At 47.0% G+C, this 12,780-nt stretch overlaps 1 protein-coding gene across 2 annotated transcripts in view; it reads right to left on the bottom strand.

Annotated features, from left to right (window-relative positions):
* Cdkl4 (cyclin dependent kinase like 4) overlaps positions 1–12,780 on the bottom strand; it is a 45,737-nt gene that overhangs the window by 14,841 nt on the left and 18,116 nt on the right. For both annotated transcript variants that reach the window (XM_028855223.2, XM_037198016.1), the window contains exons 4-5: positions 6,943–7,015; positions 3,523–3,613 (exon numbers count right to left, since the gene is read on the bottom strand). In XM_028855223.2, coding sequence (XP_028711056.1) covers positions 3,523–3,613; positions 6,943–7,015 — 164 coding nt within the window. The remainder of the gene's footprint in view (positions 1–3,522; positions 3,614–6,942; positions 7,016–12,780) is intronic.

Raw genomic sequence — 12,780 nt, 5'->3', positions numbered from 1 at the left:
GTGAGCCGCATACCTGTTTATGTAGCACTTCATGTGTGCTAGGTAGGGCACTTGAGCATCCCAGCCACGTCCCTAACCCTTACCTTGATTCGAGACAGACGCTCACTTTTACCTGGAATTTCCTAATCTGTGTGTAGGCTGGCCGGCCAGCAGAGCCTCGGGGATCTGCTTGCCTTTGCCTCCCCGGCACCAAGATTATAAACAAGCACACAATATAACACACACACACACACACACACACACACACACACACACACACACACACACACATTTAACGTGGATCCTGGGGATTGGACTCAGGTCCTCAGGATTGTACAGCAAACATTTAACCATCCGAGCCATAACTCCAGTCCAAGGACTGGCATTATTGCAAGGTGGCCCTACAGGGACACAGAGACAGACAGACAGACAGACAGACAGACAGACAGACATGTGAGTTAGAGCAGATGCTGAAGGCAGTGGTTTCCAGGTGAGGAACAGAACAGCCTGGGGTGTAGGAAGGAGCCTCCCCTGGAGCCTCCAGGACCAGGAGTGACCACATTCTATTGCTTGACGCTCATCATGGGTTGTGGCTGTTCACTGGGGCAGCCACAGAGACCACGGAAGCCTCCTGGCTGGCTGGCTGCTCACACTGACTTTCCCTGCCCGTGACTGTTTTTCAGGACTATGGTGACACCCTGGTTTGACTCCTTGCCCCGTGAGTCATTCCTGCATGACCGACAGATGATGGAGATCTGGGTGAAACGTTCCCGTCAGACATGTCCTTCTGCCCTGTCAGGTGAGTGGAATCCAATCAACCCCAGGATGCTGCGTGAGCCGGAAGGTCCTGGGACTCTCACCTCTTCTCCCTCTGAGGCTGGAGGGGAGTGGATGAAACAGTTCCCATGGGCCTTTCGGTGACAAGAGTCACATGCGAGCTCTTGGACCAAGTCCACAGATGGACCACAGACAAAGAAGAGCTGGTACAAGAGTGGCTTGCAGAGATGGGGGGATGGGCACTCCTCTGCCTTTAAAGAACAGGTCTGGGGCCCGATGAGATAGCCCAATGGGTAGAGGTCTTTGCCGCCAACCTCGACCACCTGAATTTGAAACTTGGGAATTACACAGTAGTAGGAGAGAACCCACTTTGGCAAGTTGTTCTGTGACCTCCTCACGTGCTCTGTGGGGTACACACACATCAAATAAATGTTTTCGTTGTTTTGTTTTCATTTTGAGAAAGGGCCTCTTCTTGTAGCCCCATCTGTCCTAGAACTCTCGAAGTAGACCAGGGTCTACTTATTGTGATCCCCCGTCTCTGTCTCCCAATTGCTGGGATTAAAGGGGTGAGCCACCATGCCAGGCAGTTATGTGTTTTGTTTGTTTGAGGCAGGGTCTTATGTAGCCCTGGCTGGCCTTAAACTCATAGAGAGATCTGCCTGACTCACTCTACCTCCTAAACTCAGGACTGAAGGCGTGCGCCGTTTCTCGGCTTGAGACAAGATTTAATTATGTAGCTAAGTCTGGATCATCCTCTTTCACTTGCCAAGCCCTGGACGACTTACAGGTATGTGTTATTACACTGGGGTGGCGACTCTCCTTAGTCAGTGACAAACAGCAGCGTGACCACCACGAAAGACAGCTCACAGTCCAGAGGCTGCCGCTCATCACTCAATAGTCCCCGGAGCAAGAACAGAAAACAACCTGGACTATCCATGGCTCTTTCAGAAAATTATATGAACTTTTTTTTTTTTTTTTAGACAAGGTCTTGTGTAGCCCAGGCTGGCTCAAACTCCCGAAGTAGTCAAGGATGACCTTCAAGGTCATCTCTACCTTCTCAAGTGCTGGGATTACAACAATGTTCCTCCATGCCCAGTGTATGCAGGGCTTCCGGAATGCTAAGCCAGCCCTCTACCATTTGAGCCCAGGTCCTACACATTTATTTCCTGTGTAATTGTACTGACATTGCCTGTATACGGTTAGCTTTTTTGCTTATGGTGTCTTGAACATTTTTCTTCTTTCTTTCTTTCTTTCTTTCCTTCTTTCTTTCTTTCTTTCTTTCTTTCTTTCTTTCTTTCTTTCTTTCTTTCTTTCTTTCTTTCTCTCTCTCTCTCTCTCTCTCTCTCTCTCTCTCTCTCTCTCTCTCTCTCCTCTCCCTCCCTCCCTCCCTCCCTCCCTCCCTCTCTCTCTCTCTCTCTCTTTCTTTCTGGTTTTTCAGGACAAGGTTTCTCTGTATAGTTTTGGTGCCTGTCCTGGAACTCACTCTGTAGACCAGGCTGGCCTCGAACTCACAGAGATCCGCTTGCCTCTGCTGCCCGAGTGCTGGGATCAGAGGCGTGCACCATTTTCTTTCTTTTTAAATCTAGTATGCTGTATGAGTATTTGAGTACTGTGTGCGTACGTGCGAGCACAAGTGTGCAGGTCAGAGGTCAACCTCAGGGACTGGCCCTCACCTTCCTTGTTTGAGGCAGCCTCTGGTTTTCCTCGAGGCTACGTGCCTGGGAATTTCTGGGGCTTTTCCTATCTTAGCCTCTCATCTCATCCCTGGAACAGTAGGGTTAGAAATGCGTGCTGCGCGTCCAGCTTTTACGTGGCTTCTGGGCATTCCAATTCTAGTCCCCAGACTTGCGGGACTTTACATGGAGCCATGTCTCCAGTCTCTGGGCATGTCCTAGTGTCCCTGACAGCTCTGTGACCGTCACGGCTAACCGGTCTCTTCCATCCCAGGAACGAACGCACTTATTACAGAGTTCATAGCTTAGGAGCGTGTCGGTTTGCCAGTGTCTCTTTCCGGCCATGGCAGGGACGCGTTGTCATCCGGGCCCCATTGTTTTGTGCCACCAAGCACAGTGGCCTCAGGGACACTTGGCCAGATTTGTTTCAACTTCTTCAACCTTCTTCCGTCACCTCTGGGTACCGTTGGGATGCAGAGGATGCTCGTACCCCTCACCCTCCCCACCCCACCCCAGGAAAGTGCACGTTGCTAACACAGGTCCCTGCTGCTTCCGAGTCCTATACTGAGGGAGAAATGGCTACCTCTCCCCGATCCCTCCGGCCCCTCACTGCCTAGGGATGGTGTACTTCCTCTTAGCCCTCTCTCTGAATCCTGGTGGCTCTTTAATTTCCAGCTGACTCTTCCAGCCTCACCAGCTCTGTGGAGCTTTCCCAATCACTCAAGCCATGTTGCTATCTCTCCCCAGGGGACCATCTGCTCCTTCACTAGCGCTTTATGGCCAACCATCTTGTCTTTTTCTTTCATCTCGTTTTCTTTGGGTTATTAGTGCCCGCAGAGCAGAAATGCATCTTACGATGCCTCCTTTCTACTCCTGTGGGGCCAAGCACGCAAAGATGCCATCCAATAAATTCCAACTGAATGGAAAAAAGCCAAATTATCAACTGACTAAAAGGCTAACATGAGAATTCCCCCCCCCCTTTTTGAATAACAAGACATTTAGCTTCTACCCATTAGCTTAAGAAAGAACACAAATGACATCGATGTCTAGTCATCTGGACTCGATGATGAAGCAGGTGACAAAATGTACTCACTCAGAATTCGTGCGAATCCAAAGTCACAAATCTTGATCATTCCTTGCTTGGTGATTAGGATGTTTTCGGGTTTTACGTCCCGATGAATACACTGAAAGATGATATTTGCTTAATTATCCGAGCTATCAAAAACGACAATGAGTCAACAGTGCCTATTAATTTAGATGATGGGTAGCTTACAAAAGCTTCATTGCTTACACTTGAAAAACAAAAAGATGGCCTTCATTTCCCTAGAAAAATTTAAGTTGTCAATTTTCATGTATGAATCTTGTCAAGTTAAAGAAAAACTTTATCTAAATGTCAGTATAAATATTATCAAAGATATGAAAACCATAATTGTTACACATCGAAACTGTCTGTCTGGATCTTTGGAAGAAAGGAACACACATAATACAGTGAGTTTATTCACTTTCTACTGTGCCTATTTGAACTGTAATAGGAGATGGAGAAGCGTAAAGAATGGGAGACTCCAGGGGCCTTTAACAAGAATCACTGCTATTCATGAACCACAGGTCAGGTTGAATAATGCCGATCTGAGAGGTTGAAAAAAAAAAAAACAAAAACAACCACCACCAACAACTCAACAACATTGAGATGCTAACATAGGAGCATGAGAAAATGAGCATATTTGGAAGAGTTGGGGGAGTTCAATTTGTCTAGAAATTATACTCACCCTCCCAGTGAGAATGCTCAGCAGGTAAAGGAACTTACTCTGCATGCCTGGCAACCTGAGTTCCATCCTTGGAATTCATGTGATGGTGGAGGGGGAGAATCAGCATCACAGAACTGTTCCCTGGCCTCCACATGCACACTGCGGCATGCACCACCCCCATCGTGAACATATCCACAATGATTATCATACTTGGAAATGATCCAGTTTTTAATAGCGGCTAAAGATTGTTCATGAGAAGTCTGCGGTATTTAAAGCTCGGGGTATAGGATATGTTCTTCCAAATGGAGATGCAATGCCAATTATGTTAAGCTCTAATCATTGTTTGCTTACACTCAGGTAAAAAGGCTGACTGGATAATCCATCCACCTAGCTCTCTGGTTACTAAATAGATATTTGTTGAGCACCTTTTATATAAAAGGTCCATGCTAAGCCTGGAAGAGGCAAAAAGATGGGTCAGCCTCAGACACTCCATCAGTAATCTGTACTCAAGAGAGGGGCTTGGTGTACAGATCAAAAGCACAAACACTCGAGGTAAACTGTATCTTCAAAAACCATAACAGGGCCGGAGAGATGGCTCCGCGGTTAGAAATACTGGTTGCTCTTCCAGAAGACCCAAGGTCAATTCCCAGCACTCACGTGGTGGCCTACAACCACGGTAACTCCAGTTCTAGGGGAGCCAAGGCCTTTTTCTGGCCTTTCCAGGCACTAGGCATGCCCGTGGTGCACAGACACACACAGGCAAAAATACCCACACACATAAAGAAAATTAAAAACTGCCTATTTCTATTATCAGCTTTAGGTGAACATTCTGTCTCCTGGAGTACGGTGGAAAGCAACAGATTGATTCCATCCAACACCGTCTTTTCTAAAAATCAGAAGGCACAAATTGCAGCATGAAGACTAGGATTATGTAGCTTGTGAACAGCCTCCCTTTCCAGCCATAGGAAATGAAGGTGTTTGCTTTGTTCTAATGGAAACGTCAGTGGCTTTTGTAAAACTAAAGAGAGCTTCCCTAAGTACAGACATTCAGTTCCCTGATCTTGAAATTTTCTTTTCCAGCGATCCTAGACTGCCGTGGCCGACGTCTTGCTGGCATCAAAACTGCCCATATGGTACACCGAATCGGTGTCTTGGCACTCTGGGTACCCACTCAGAAGGTCTAGAGATATTTTATAAAATCTCTCATTCTAGCAAAAGCACCAGGAGCCAATTGGAGTGAGTTCCCACTGGCCCAAAATGGGTGCAGAAATGACGGTAGGCATCACAAACACCCAATTGATATGAGCCATGGATAACCCGAGATCACATTGCTCACTGAGGGAGGATGCTGAGACATGTACGTCTTCATCACTCTGAACAGTGACACATGAAGGAAGTCATCATGCATTTGCCTTATTTTCATTTGCTTATTTTTTTTTTTTTCAGTTCAGGGGATTGCAACTAGCAGGTGCTTTTGCTTTGCACATACAACCACGCATCCTACCAGTGGGCTATATCCCCAGGCTTAAAAGACTATTTATTTGCAGCATGGTGATTGAACACAGAGTCTCGGGCATGCTAGTCAAGTGCTCTACCAAGGCGCTCTACCCCCAGCCCATACTTGTCTTCCTATATTTTACAGTAGCCAGAGTCCACGAGGGTAATCTACTTTCCATGCAGTTCCAACTACTATTAGTACCGGGTTATTTTTGAGACAGGGTCTCCTGCTACGACCTAGGCTGTCCTCCTCCAATTCATGACCCTCCTGCCTTGGCATTCCCAGAACTACCATCACAGGTGTGTACCACCATACTTGGCCGCAATCCCAAGGACAACGCAGAAGCGATAATAATACCCTTGGGAAATGACCATTTCTTTATCTTCAGGAATTCTGGATCCAGACAATAATGTGGAAACCATCAGGTAGAAAGATTCACAGGCAAAATGAAAATGGGGGTTGGGGGGGTGGTTGAGGGGCAATCAGACTAGTAACTCCTGAGCCTACCAACCAGGATGACCATCACCAAGGTCAGGGTCACCAGACATGCGGCATCTCGTGATGTTGATACAGTAAGAAGCATGTGACGCTACACATCAAACATGGTTATCTAAAACCAACAGCGATGAAACTAAAGCTGGGGAGGTAGTTCAGTGCGTTGGAGGGCTTGCTCTGTAAGCGTCGGGACCTACTTGGGTCTGGATTCCCAACAAAAAGCAGGGCACAGTTGTCTGCACCTGTAATACCAGCACCGGGGGTGGGTGGAGACCGGCAGATCCCGAGAGGTTGCTGATGGGCTAGCCTAATGAAACCTGCAGCCTTTTGATCTCAAGGCAATAAGGCAAAACACAACAGGGAAAGACGATTAATGTCTTGCTTTGGCTTGAACGCCTGTATGTGTACACACACACACACACACACACACACACACACACACACACACCCCAAACCCTACAGTACGAACAAAGCCCAACCAAGTGCCGTGAAGGGTCAGGCTATAGAAAAGATGGAAAATTATTCTAACCCAATTCAGACAATTCTTGGAATCATTAACTCTGGGGTGGAAGGAAACACTAAGCCCCGCACAAACTTTGAACTCACAAGCTCTCTGTAGCTTGGGTCTCATGGAAATGGGAGCAGGGCCGTGAGTGGTGAACTGTTTTTCCTTCCGTGTGTAGTTCGCCCTGATCTTAGTCCTCTGGCTCGCTCTTTTCTCTCTATCTGAAGAGTTGTTACGGAGACCTCCCTAATATTGGAAGGTGCTACTTACGTTATGCTTGTGGCAGAAGTTAAGGGCTTCAAGGGTTTGCCACAGCACGCTTTTGACGACGCCATCAGGAACGCTGGAGGAAAAGAACAAAAGTAGACGTGAAAACTCCTGGGATGGGGTCCCGGGCTGGAAACTGGGGCTCAACACAGTCAAAGAGCACAGCGCATGGGGTGGGGGTGGGGGGCTAGGATTGCTTTAAAAATTATCTACATGTTTTTTCTGCCTACTTGTATGTTTGTGCACCACAAGCATGCTTGGTGCCCTTGGAGGCCCGAAGAGGGTATCGGATGCCCTGGAACTGGAGTTACAGATGGTTGGCTATAAGCAGTCATGTGAATGCTGGGAATCAAGTCTGGGTCCTCTGGAAGAGCAGCCTGTGCTCTTAACCACAGAGCCATCTCTCCAACCACGCTTTTTATAAAGTCTTTGTGTATATATAAAAATTACGTGTGTTTGCCTATGTTCATGTATGTGAGAGTGGACACACGTGCCATGGTGAACATGTAGAAGTCAAAGTGACGGTCTTCACCTTCTGCTTGGTTTGAGGCAGGGTCTGTTCATTGCTACACTGCATATGCCAGGCTAGCTGGCTCTGGAACTTCCAGAGAGTCTCTTGTCTCTACCTCGCATTTTGCTTGGAAACATTGGGATTATGGGTACACACTACTGGGTCTTGTTTCGTGTGGGTTTTGAGAATTCCATTCCTCACATTTGTATAGCAAATGCTTTACCCAGAGAACCATTTCCCTAGTTCAATTCCCCATTACAAACAAGCAAGCAAACAAACAAACAAACATGTTTACAGGCCTGTTCTCACGGCACAACCCTTTCATCTCAACACCCAAGAGGCGTAGGCAGGAGGAGCACTAGTTTGAAGCCAGCCTGGGCTACATAAAAAACAAGCAAAAAGCTAGGAATGGTAGTGCAATCTCACCACCCAGGAAGCCGAGGCTGGAGGCTCACCACAAGTTCAAGGCCAGCCTGGACTGCAGAATGAGACTCTGAAAAAAAAAAAATGAAACCATGTCTGAGGACAGCCAGAGTTACGTAATAGGGAGATTCTGTCTCAGAAAGAAAACAACAAAAAGTGAACCTTTTTTTTTTTTTTTTTCCTAGACAGGGTTTTTCTCTGTGTAACAGCCCTGGCTGTCCTGAAACTTGCTTTGTAGACCAGGCTGGGCCTCAAACTCACTGAGATCCACCTGCCTCTGCCTCTCGAGTGCTGGGATTAAAGGTCTGCGCCACCACCATCCGGCTGAGCAAAGCCTTTTTAATGATAGGTATGTAATTTTATAGTTTGAAAACATCCATGAAATGATGTGTACTGCATGAAAAATTAACTAACTTTCCAACCTCAGAATAATTGCTATATTTTAGGATGGCTGTACATTCAGGCATCTCTTGATTTTCTGTCTCTGTCTCTTTCTCTTCATTTGCTTCCTGACTTTTAGCTTGAATAAATATGCTCATTGCTTTCAAATTTTAAAAGGTGTACATGATGTCTTATCCCTGACACCTGCCTGGTCACCCATCTATTCTTCCCACCCCACTCCTGCCTCTTTCAGGGACATTTTGTGTGCAGAGGTTTCAATGCCAACATGTACACACGCGTTCCAGTAGCTGTGGGTGGAGCTCATCTGGGTGATGATGCTCGACGTCCACTTACAACAGCTGAACCAACCGTTCTACGGAGAAACGCTCCCAGGAATTTCTGCAACTCTCCATTGGATGACACGTAAACACTACCTTCTTGCTATCTTGCTTCTTCTTCTTCTTTTTTTTTTTTAATTTCTATTTATTTATTTACTTTTTGAGACAGGATCTTACTGTGTAGCCTTGGCTGACCTGGAACTCACTCTGTAGACCAGGCTGGCCTCAAATTCACAAGGATCCAGCAGCCTCTGCCTCCCAAGTGCTGGGATTAAAGGCGTGCGCCACACCTACCCAAGTTGTTCTTTTCTTTCTTTCTTTCTTTCTTTCTTTCTTTCTTTCTTTCTTTCTTTCTTTCTTTCTTTCTTTCTTTCTTTCTTTCTTTCTTTCTTTCTTTCTTTCTTTTTTTCCTTCCTTCCTCTCTCTTCTCTCTCTCTCTCTCTCTCTCTCTCTCTCTCTCTCTCTCTCTCTCTCTCTCTTTCTTTAATTGTTAAATGAGGGAGAGGGAACATGGGCCAGTGTGCTCGTGTGGAGGTCAGAACATAGCTTGCTGGAGTCAGCTCTCACATCCTGTGGGTCCCAGTCCCATTGTCAGGGTTGGGGCCAAGTGATTCCTCTTTCTTCTTAAGATCCATCCTGGAAGTTGGCTGGCTGGGGTCGGTGTTACATCTTGATCCTGCAGGAAAAACAGTCCTGGCGGGGGGCAGCACATTTTTTGGAGGAAAATGGTAAGCTCGGAAGAGTCCCTCTAAACCTTTCGGTTGGAAACTAAAGCAGGCACTGGGTTGCTGTGGAACGGGTGCCCAGCTTGTACGAGGGAGGGGTCGACACCCCACGAGGAGTCCAGAGAGAATAAAGGTCATGTAAGAATGGGAGGCTGTGAGCTCCCTGTCTCTGGAGGAATCAGCCTTCTGCGTGGGAGCATTGGCAAGTGTCCTTGGCTGGCTATCACTGTCACTAGGGAACTGAAGGGCTGGGCAGCTTTTGTCTGGGGACATTCGACTTCATGCCACCATCTCTGTGAGCCACAGCAACCACATTCCATTCTTGGTGCCTCTGCATTACTTACATCACTGCCCTATGGTGCCTTCACATTTACATCCTGCCAAGCTACCCTCTCCAAGGAAGGCTGTATGTACCCAGCACACTCCCACCGAACATCTGTGCAGATACGTCTCCGTGTCCTAGCCATTGTGCCAACACTTGGTTTTTGCCAACGTGATGCTTGCCTACTGGTGGATAAAATGATATCTCATTTTGATTTTTGGTCCGTTCCTTATTTTTTAGTGATTAGTAATTTCACAGGATGGCACTGGGAATGTGGTCTGTCTAGTATGCCTGAAGTCCCAGCTTTGAGCCCAAGAACCCAATAAAATCAGGCATGGACAGGCATACCTGTAATCACAGCACTTGCGAGGTAGAGGCAGGAGGATCAAAGTTCAAGGTCATTCTCAGTTACGTAGCAAGATGGAGGTTAGCCTGGCTGCATGAGGCTGCTTCAAATTAAATAAACACATGTTCATTCACATGATTTACTGGGCGCTACACTTCGTGTATTTCCATTTCGTGTCTTTTTATTCTTCTTTTCTTTATTCGTTTGTGGAGTGTGCATCGTGTTTTTGCATGTGCATGGGTGTGTGTGTGTGTGTTCAGTGTGTACAAGCACATGGCGGCCCGAGGCTGATGCCAGGAATCATCTTTGATTTACCTTGAGGCAGGCAGTCTCAATCAAACCAAGAGTTCCCTGAGCCAGCTTGCTCTGGGGATCCCATCTTTGCCTTCTGATGCTGCAATTACAGGGAGGCTGTGGTATTTCCACCGGTTTCTAGGGGTCGAAACTGCTCCACGTGCTTGGGTTTCAAGTGCTTATGTAAATGGCTGAGCCACTTCCCCACCCCCACCCCACCATCTCACCTTTATCCTGTTTGGATTGGTCAGTCTGTGGTTCGTTCTTTCTTTCTTTCTTTCTTTCTTTCTTTCTTTCTTTCTTTCTTTCTTTCTTTCTTTCTTTCTTTCTTTCTTTCTTTCTTTCTTCTTCTTCTTCTTCTTCTTCTTCTTCTTCTTCTTCTTCTTCTTCTTCTCCTTCTCCTCCTCCTCCTTCTCCTCCTCCTCCTTCTTCTTCTTCCCCTTCCCCTCCTCCTCCTCTTCTCCCTATTCTTCCTCCTCCTTCTTCCTTCTCCTCCTCATCTTTTTCTTCTCATCTCCAGCTGCTTTTGTTGTTTTATAATTTATTTTTGTTACATGATTTCACACACACACACACACACACACACACACACACACACACACACAATCACTTAGATAGCCTGTCCCTGACCACCCTTACTTCCCTCCCTCTTCTTTCCAATACCTCCCCTCCTACTTCATCTTCTTTTTCTCTGGGGCCACTGTATTTCATCAGGTTGCCAACACTGGTCTCCAGACTCTGAGCATTCACCTGCTCCGTGTACACCGCTCTGTTACAGGACTGCAGATCTTTTTCTCGGGGTGTGGCTCATCTTTCCAACTCTGTTGATGCATATGGGACTGCTATTTTCAGAAACCAGAGACGCAAAGGTTTGATTTTGTATTTAAAATTTAAGCCTCTTCTTTTGTGTGCATGTGCGTACGTATGTGAGTAGGGATGGAGACAACTTGGAGGAGTGAGCGCTCTCCTTCTGCCATCTGGATCCCTGGGCTCGAACTCTGGCCATCATTATGGCTGGCCCTCGTGACAAGGTGCTTCCACGTGAGGCTGGTCTATTCAGCAAAATGAACGGAGGGGGCGATTTTCCTCAGAGCAGTTCCTTACTTTGGGTCGTGATTATAGTAGCGTGCTCTTGACAGTCAGGTATCTGGTGGCAACCTTTGACTCCAGACCTGATTATTAATATTATGAGAGACCTAATTCTCAGTATAAATCCTTTTCCAGAGGAAGTATCTATTTGTTTCCTGCACTGAGTTTTTTTTTTTTTAAATAATTTTATCCTTGTCTACCTTTTCCTAGGCAAACCTAGACAACAACTTTTTTTTTTTTAAATGAAATGCAAAGGTGACCATAGCCAACCTGGACACTAAGAGGTGGCAGACTGCTCAAGCTCAAATCTCACTCTGCTACTTCCTACTTTCATAAGTTACACTTAAGAGAGTTATGGAAACTTCTGTTTCGCCTGTGTGAACATGGAATAACACAATTAAATTCTCTGAGAAAGCTACCACCAAAACACCAGGGCTTCACATCCACTTGTGTTTAGGAGATGAAGGTCTGAGGTCAGATGAAGCCAGTAGCCATAGCCATGACCCTGGCATAGTGACCAGAGGTCCCAAAGATAGAAGGGGAGACAAAGACTAGGAGTGTGGGGAAAGAGCAGGCTGAAGCAAGAAGCTGTAGGGTTCCACGGAACCTTCCAGAACCCGGGCCTTGCTCTAAATCCAAAGTCATCCAAAGGAATCAAGCAAGAAGTGATACAGTAGAGAGAGTGGATTTCTAGGGAGTAACGTGACTACGGGGAAGAGAATTAGGGAGCTGATCTAGCAGCCCAGGCCGTGTAGATAAAGGGAGAGGGATGACTTCAGCCCTGGGGAGAGACGGGCACAGGCACGAGGCAGCTATATCAACAGACACAGGGTACCGGGTAGCCACCCAGGGACTCCAGGTGAGGGGAACCGGGAAGCAAGGCGGGTGTGAGGGTTCAGAAACGGCCAGAACCCTGACTGCTAACCTCGTTAATGAGAAGCCAAGCAGATGCGATAGGGGCTGTCCGAGAGGATTTGCCAAGATTGCTTACTGGAATGTCGTGGCCCTGTCCAGTTAGCTCAGAGTCCAAGGGGGCAGAGTCCACTGCGGGCCGAACACCATCCACCAGGGATGAATCCCAGTGACCTTAGATGCAGATCGACAGTGCCAAGTCCAGACGGGGAGAGCACGCCAGGGCCGTTCTGCCACAAGCGGCAAGCAGCTTTCAACACATCGCCGATTGAAACGAAAACAAAACCCTCCGTAGAAATCAGTCGCTACTCCGTGTTTATCTGCTGTACTTTGGTTGAGCGTAAACACAAATACTACGAGCAATACTGAAAAGCTTAAAGCAAAGATCTGTTGGCTCAGTTTGAGACTGAATGGGCATCACGTCCAGGCCACTTGAGCTCACCAGCTCAGAAACTGCAGCCTTGGTCACCTGAAGATGACGCTGACCTCGCAGTTCACTT

The sequence above is a fragment of the Peromyscus leucopus genome, chromosome 22 (genome assembly GCF_004664715.2).
Source record: "Peromyscus leucopus breed LL Stock chromosome 22, UCI_PerLeu_2.1, whole genome shotgun sequence".
In the NCBI taxonomy this organism is placed as follows: domain Eukaryota; kingdom Metazoa; phylum Chordata; class Mammalia; order Rodentia; family Cricetidae; genus Peromyscus; species Peromyscus leucopus.
This window is presented reverse-complemented; position numbering and strand designations above follow the sequence as displayed.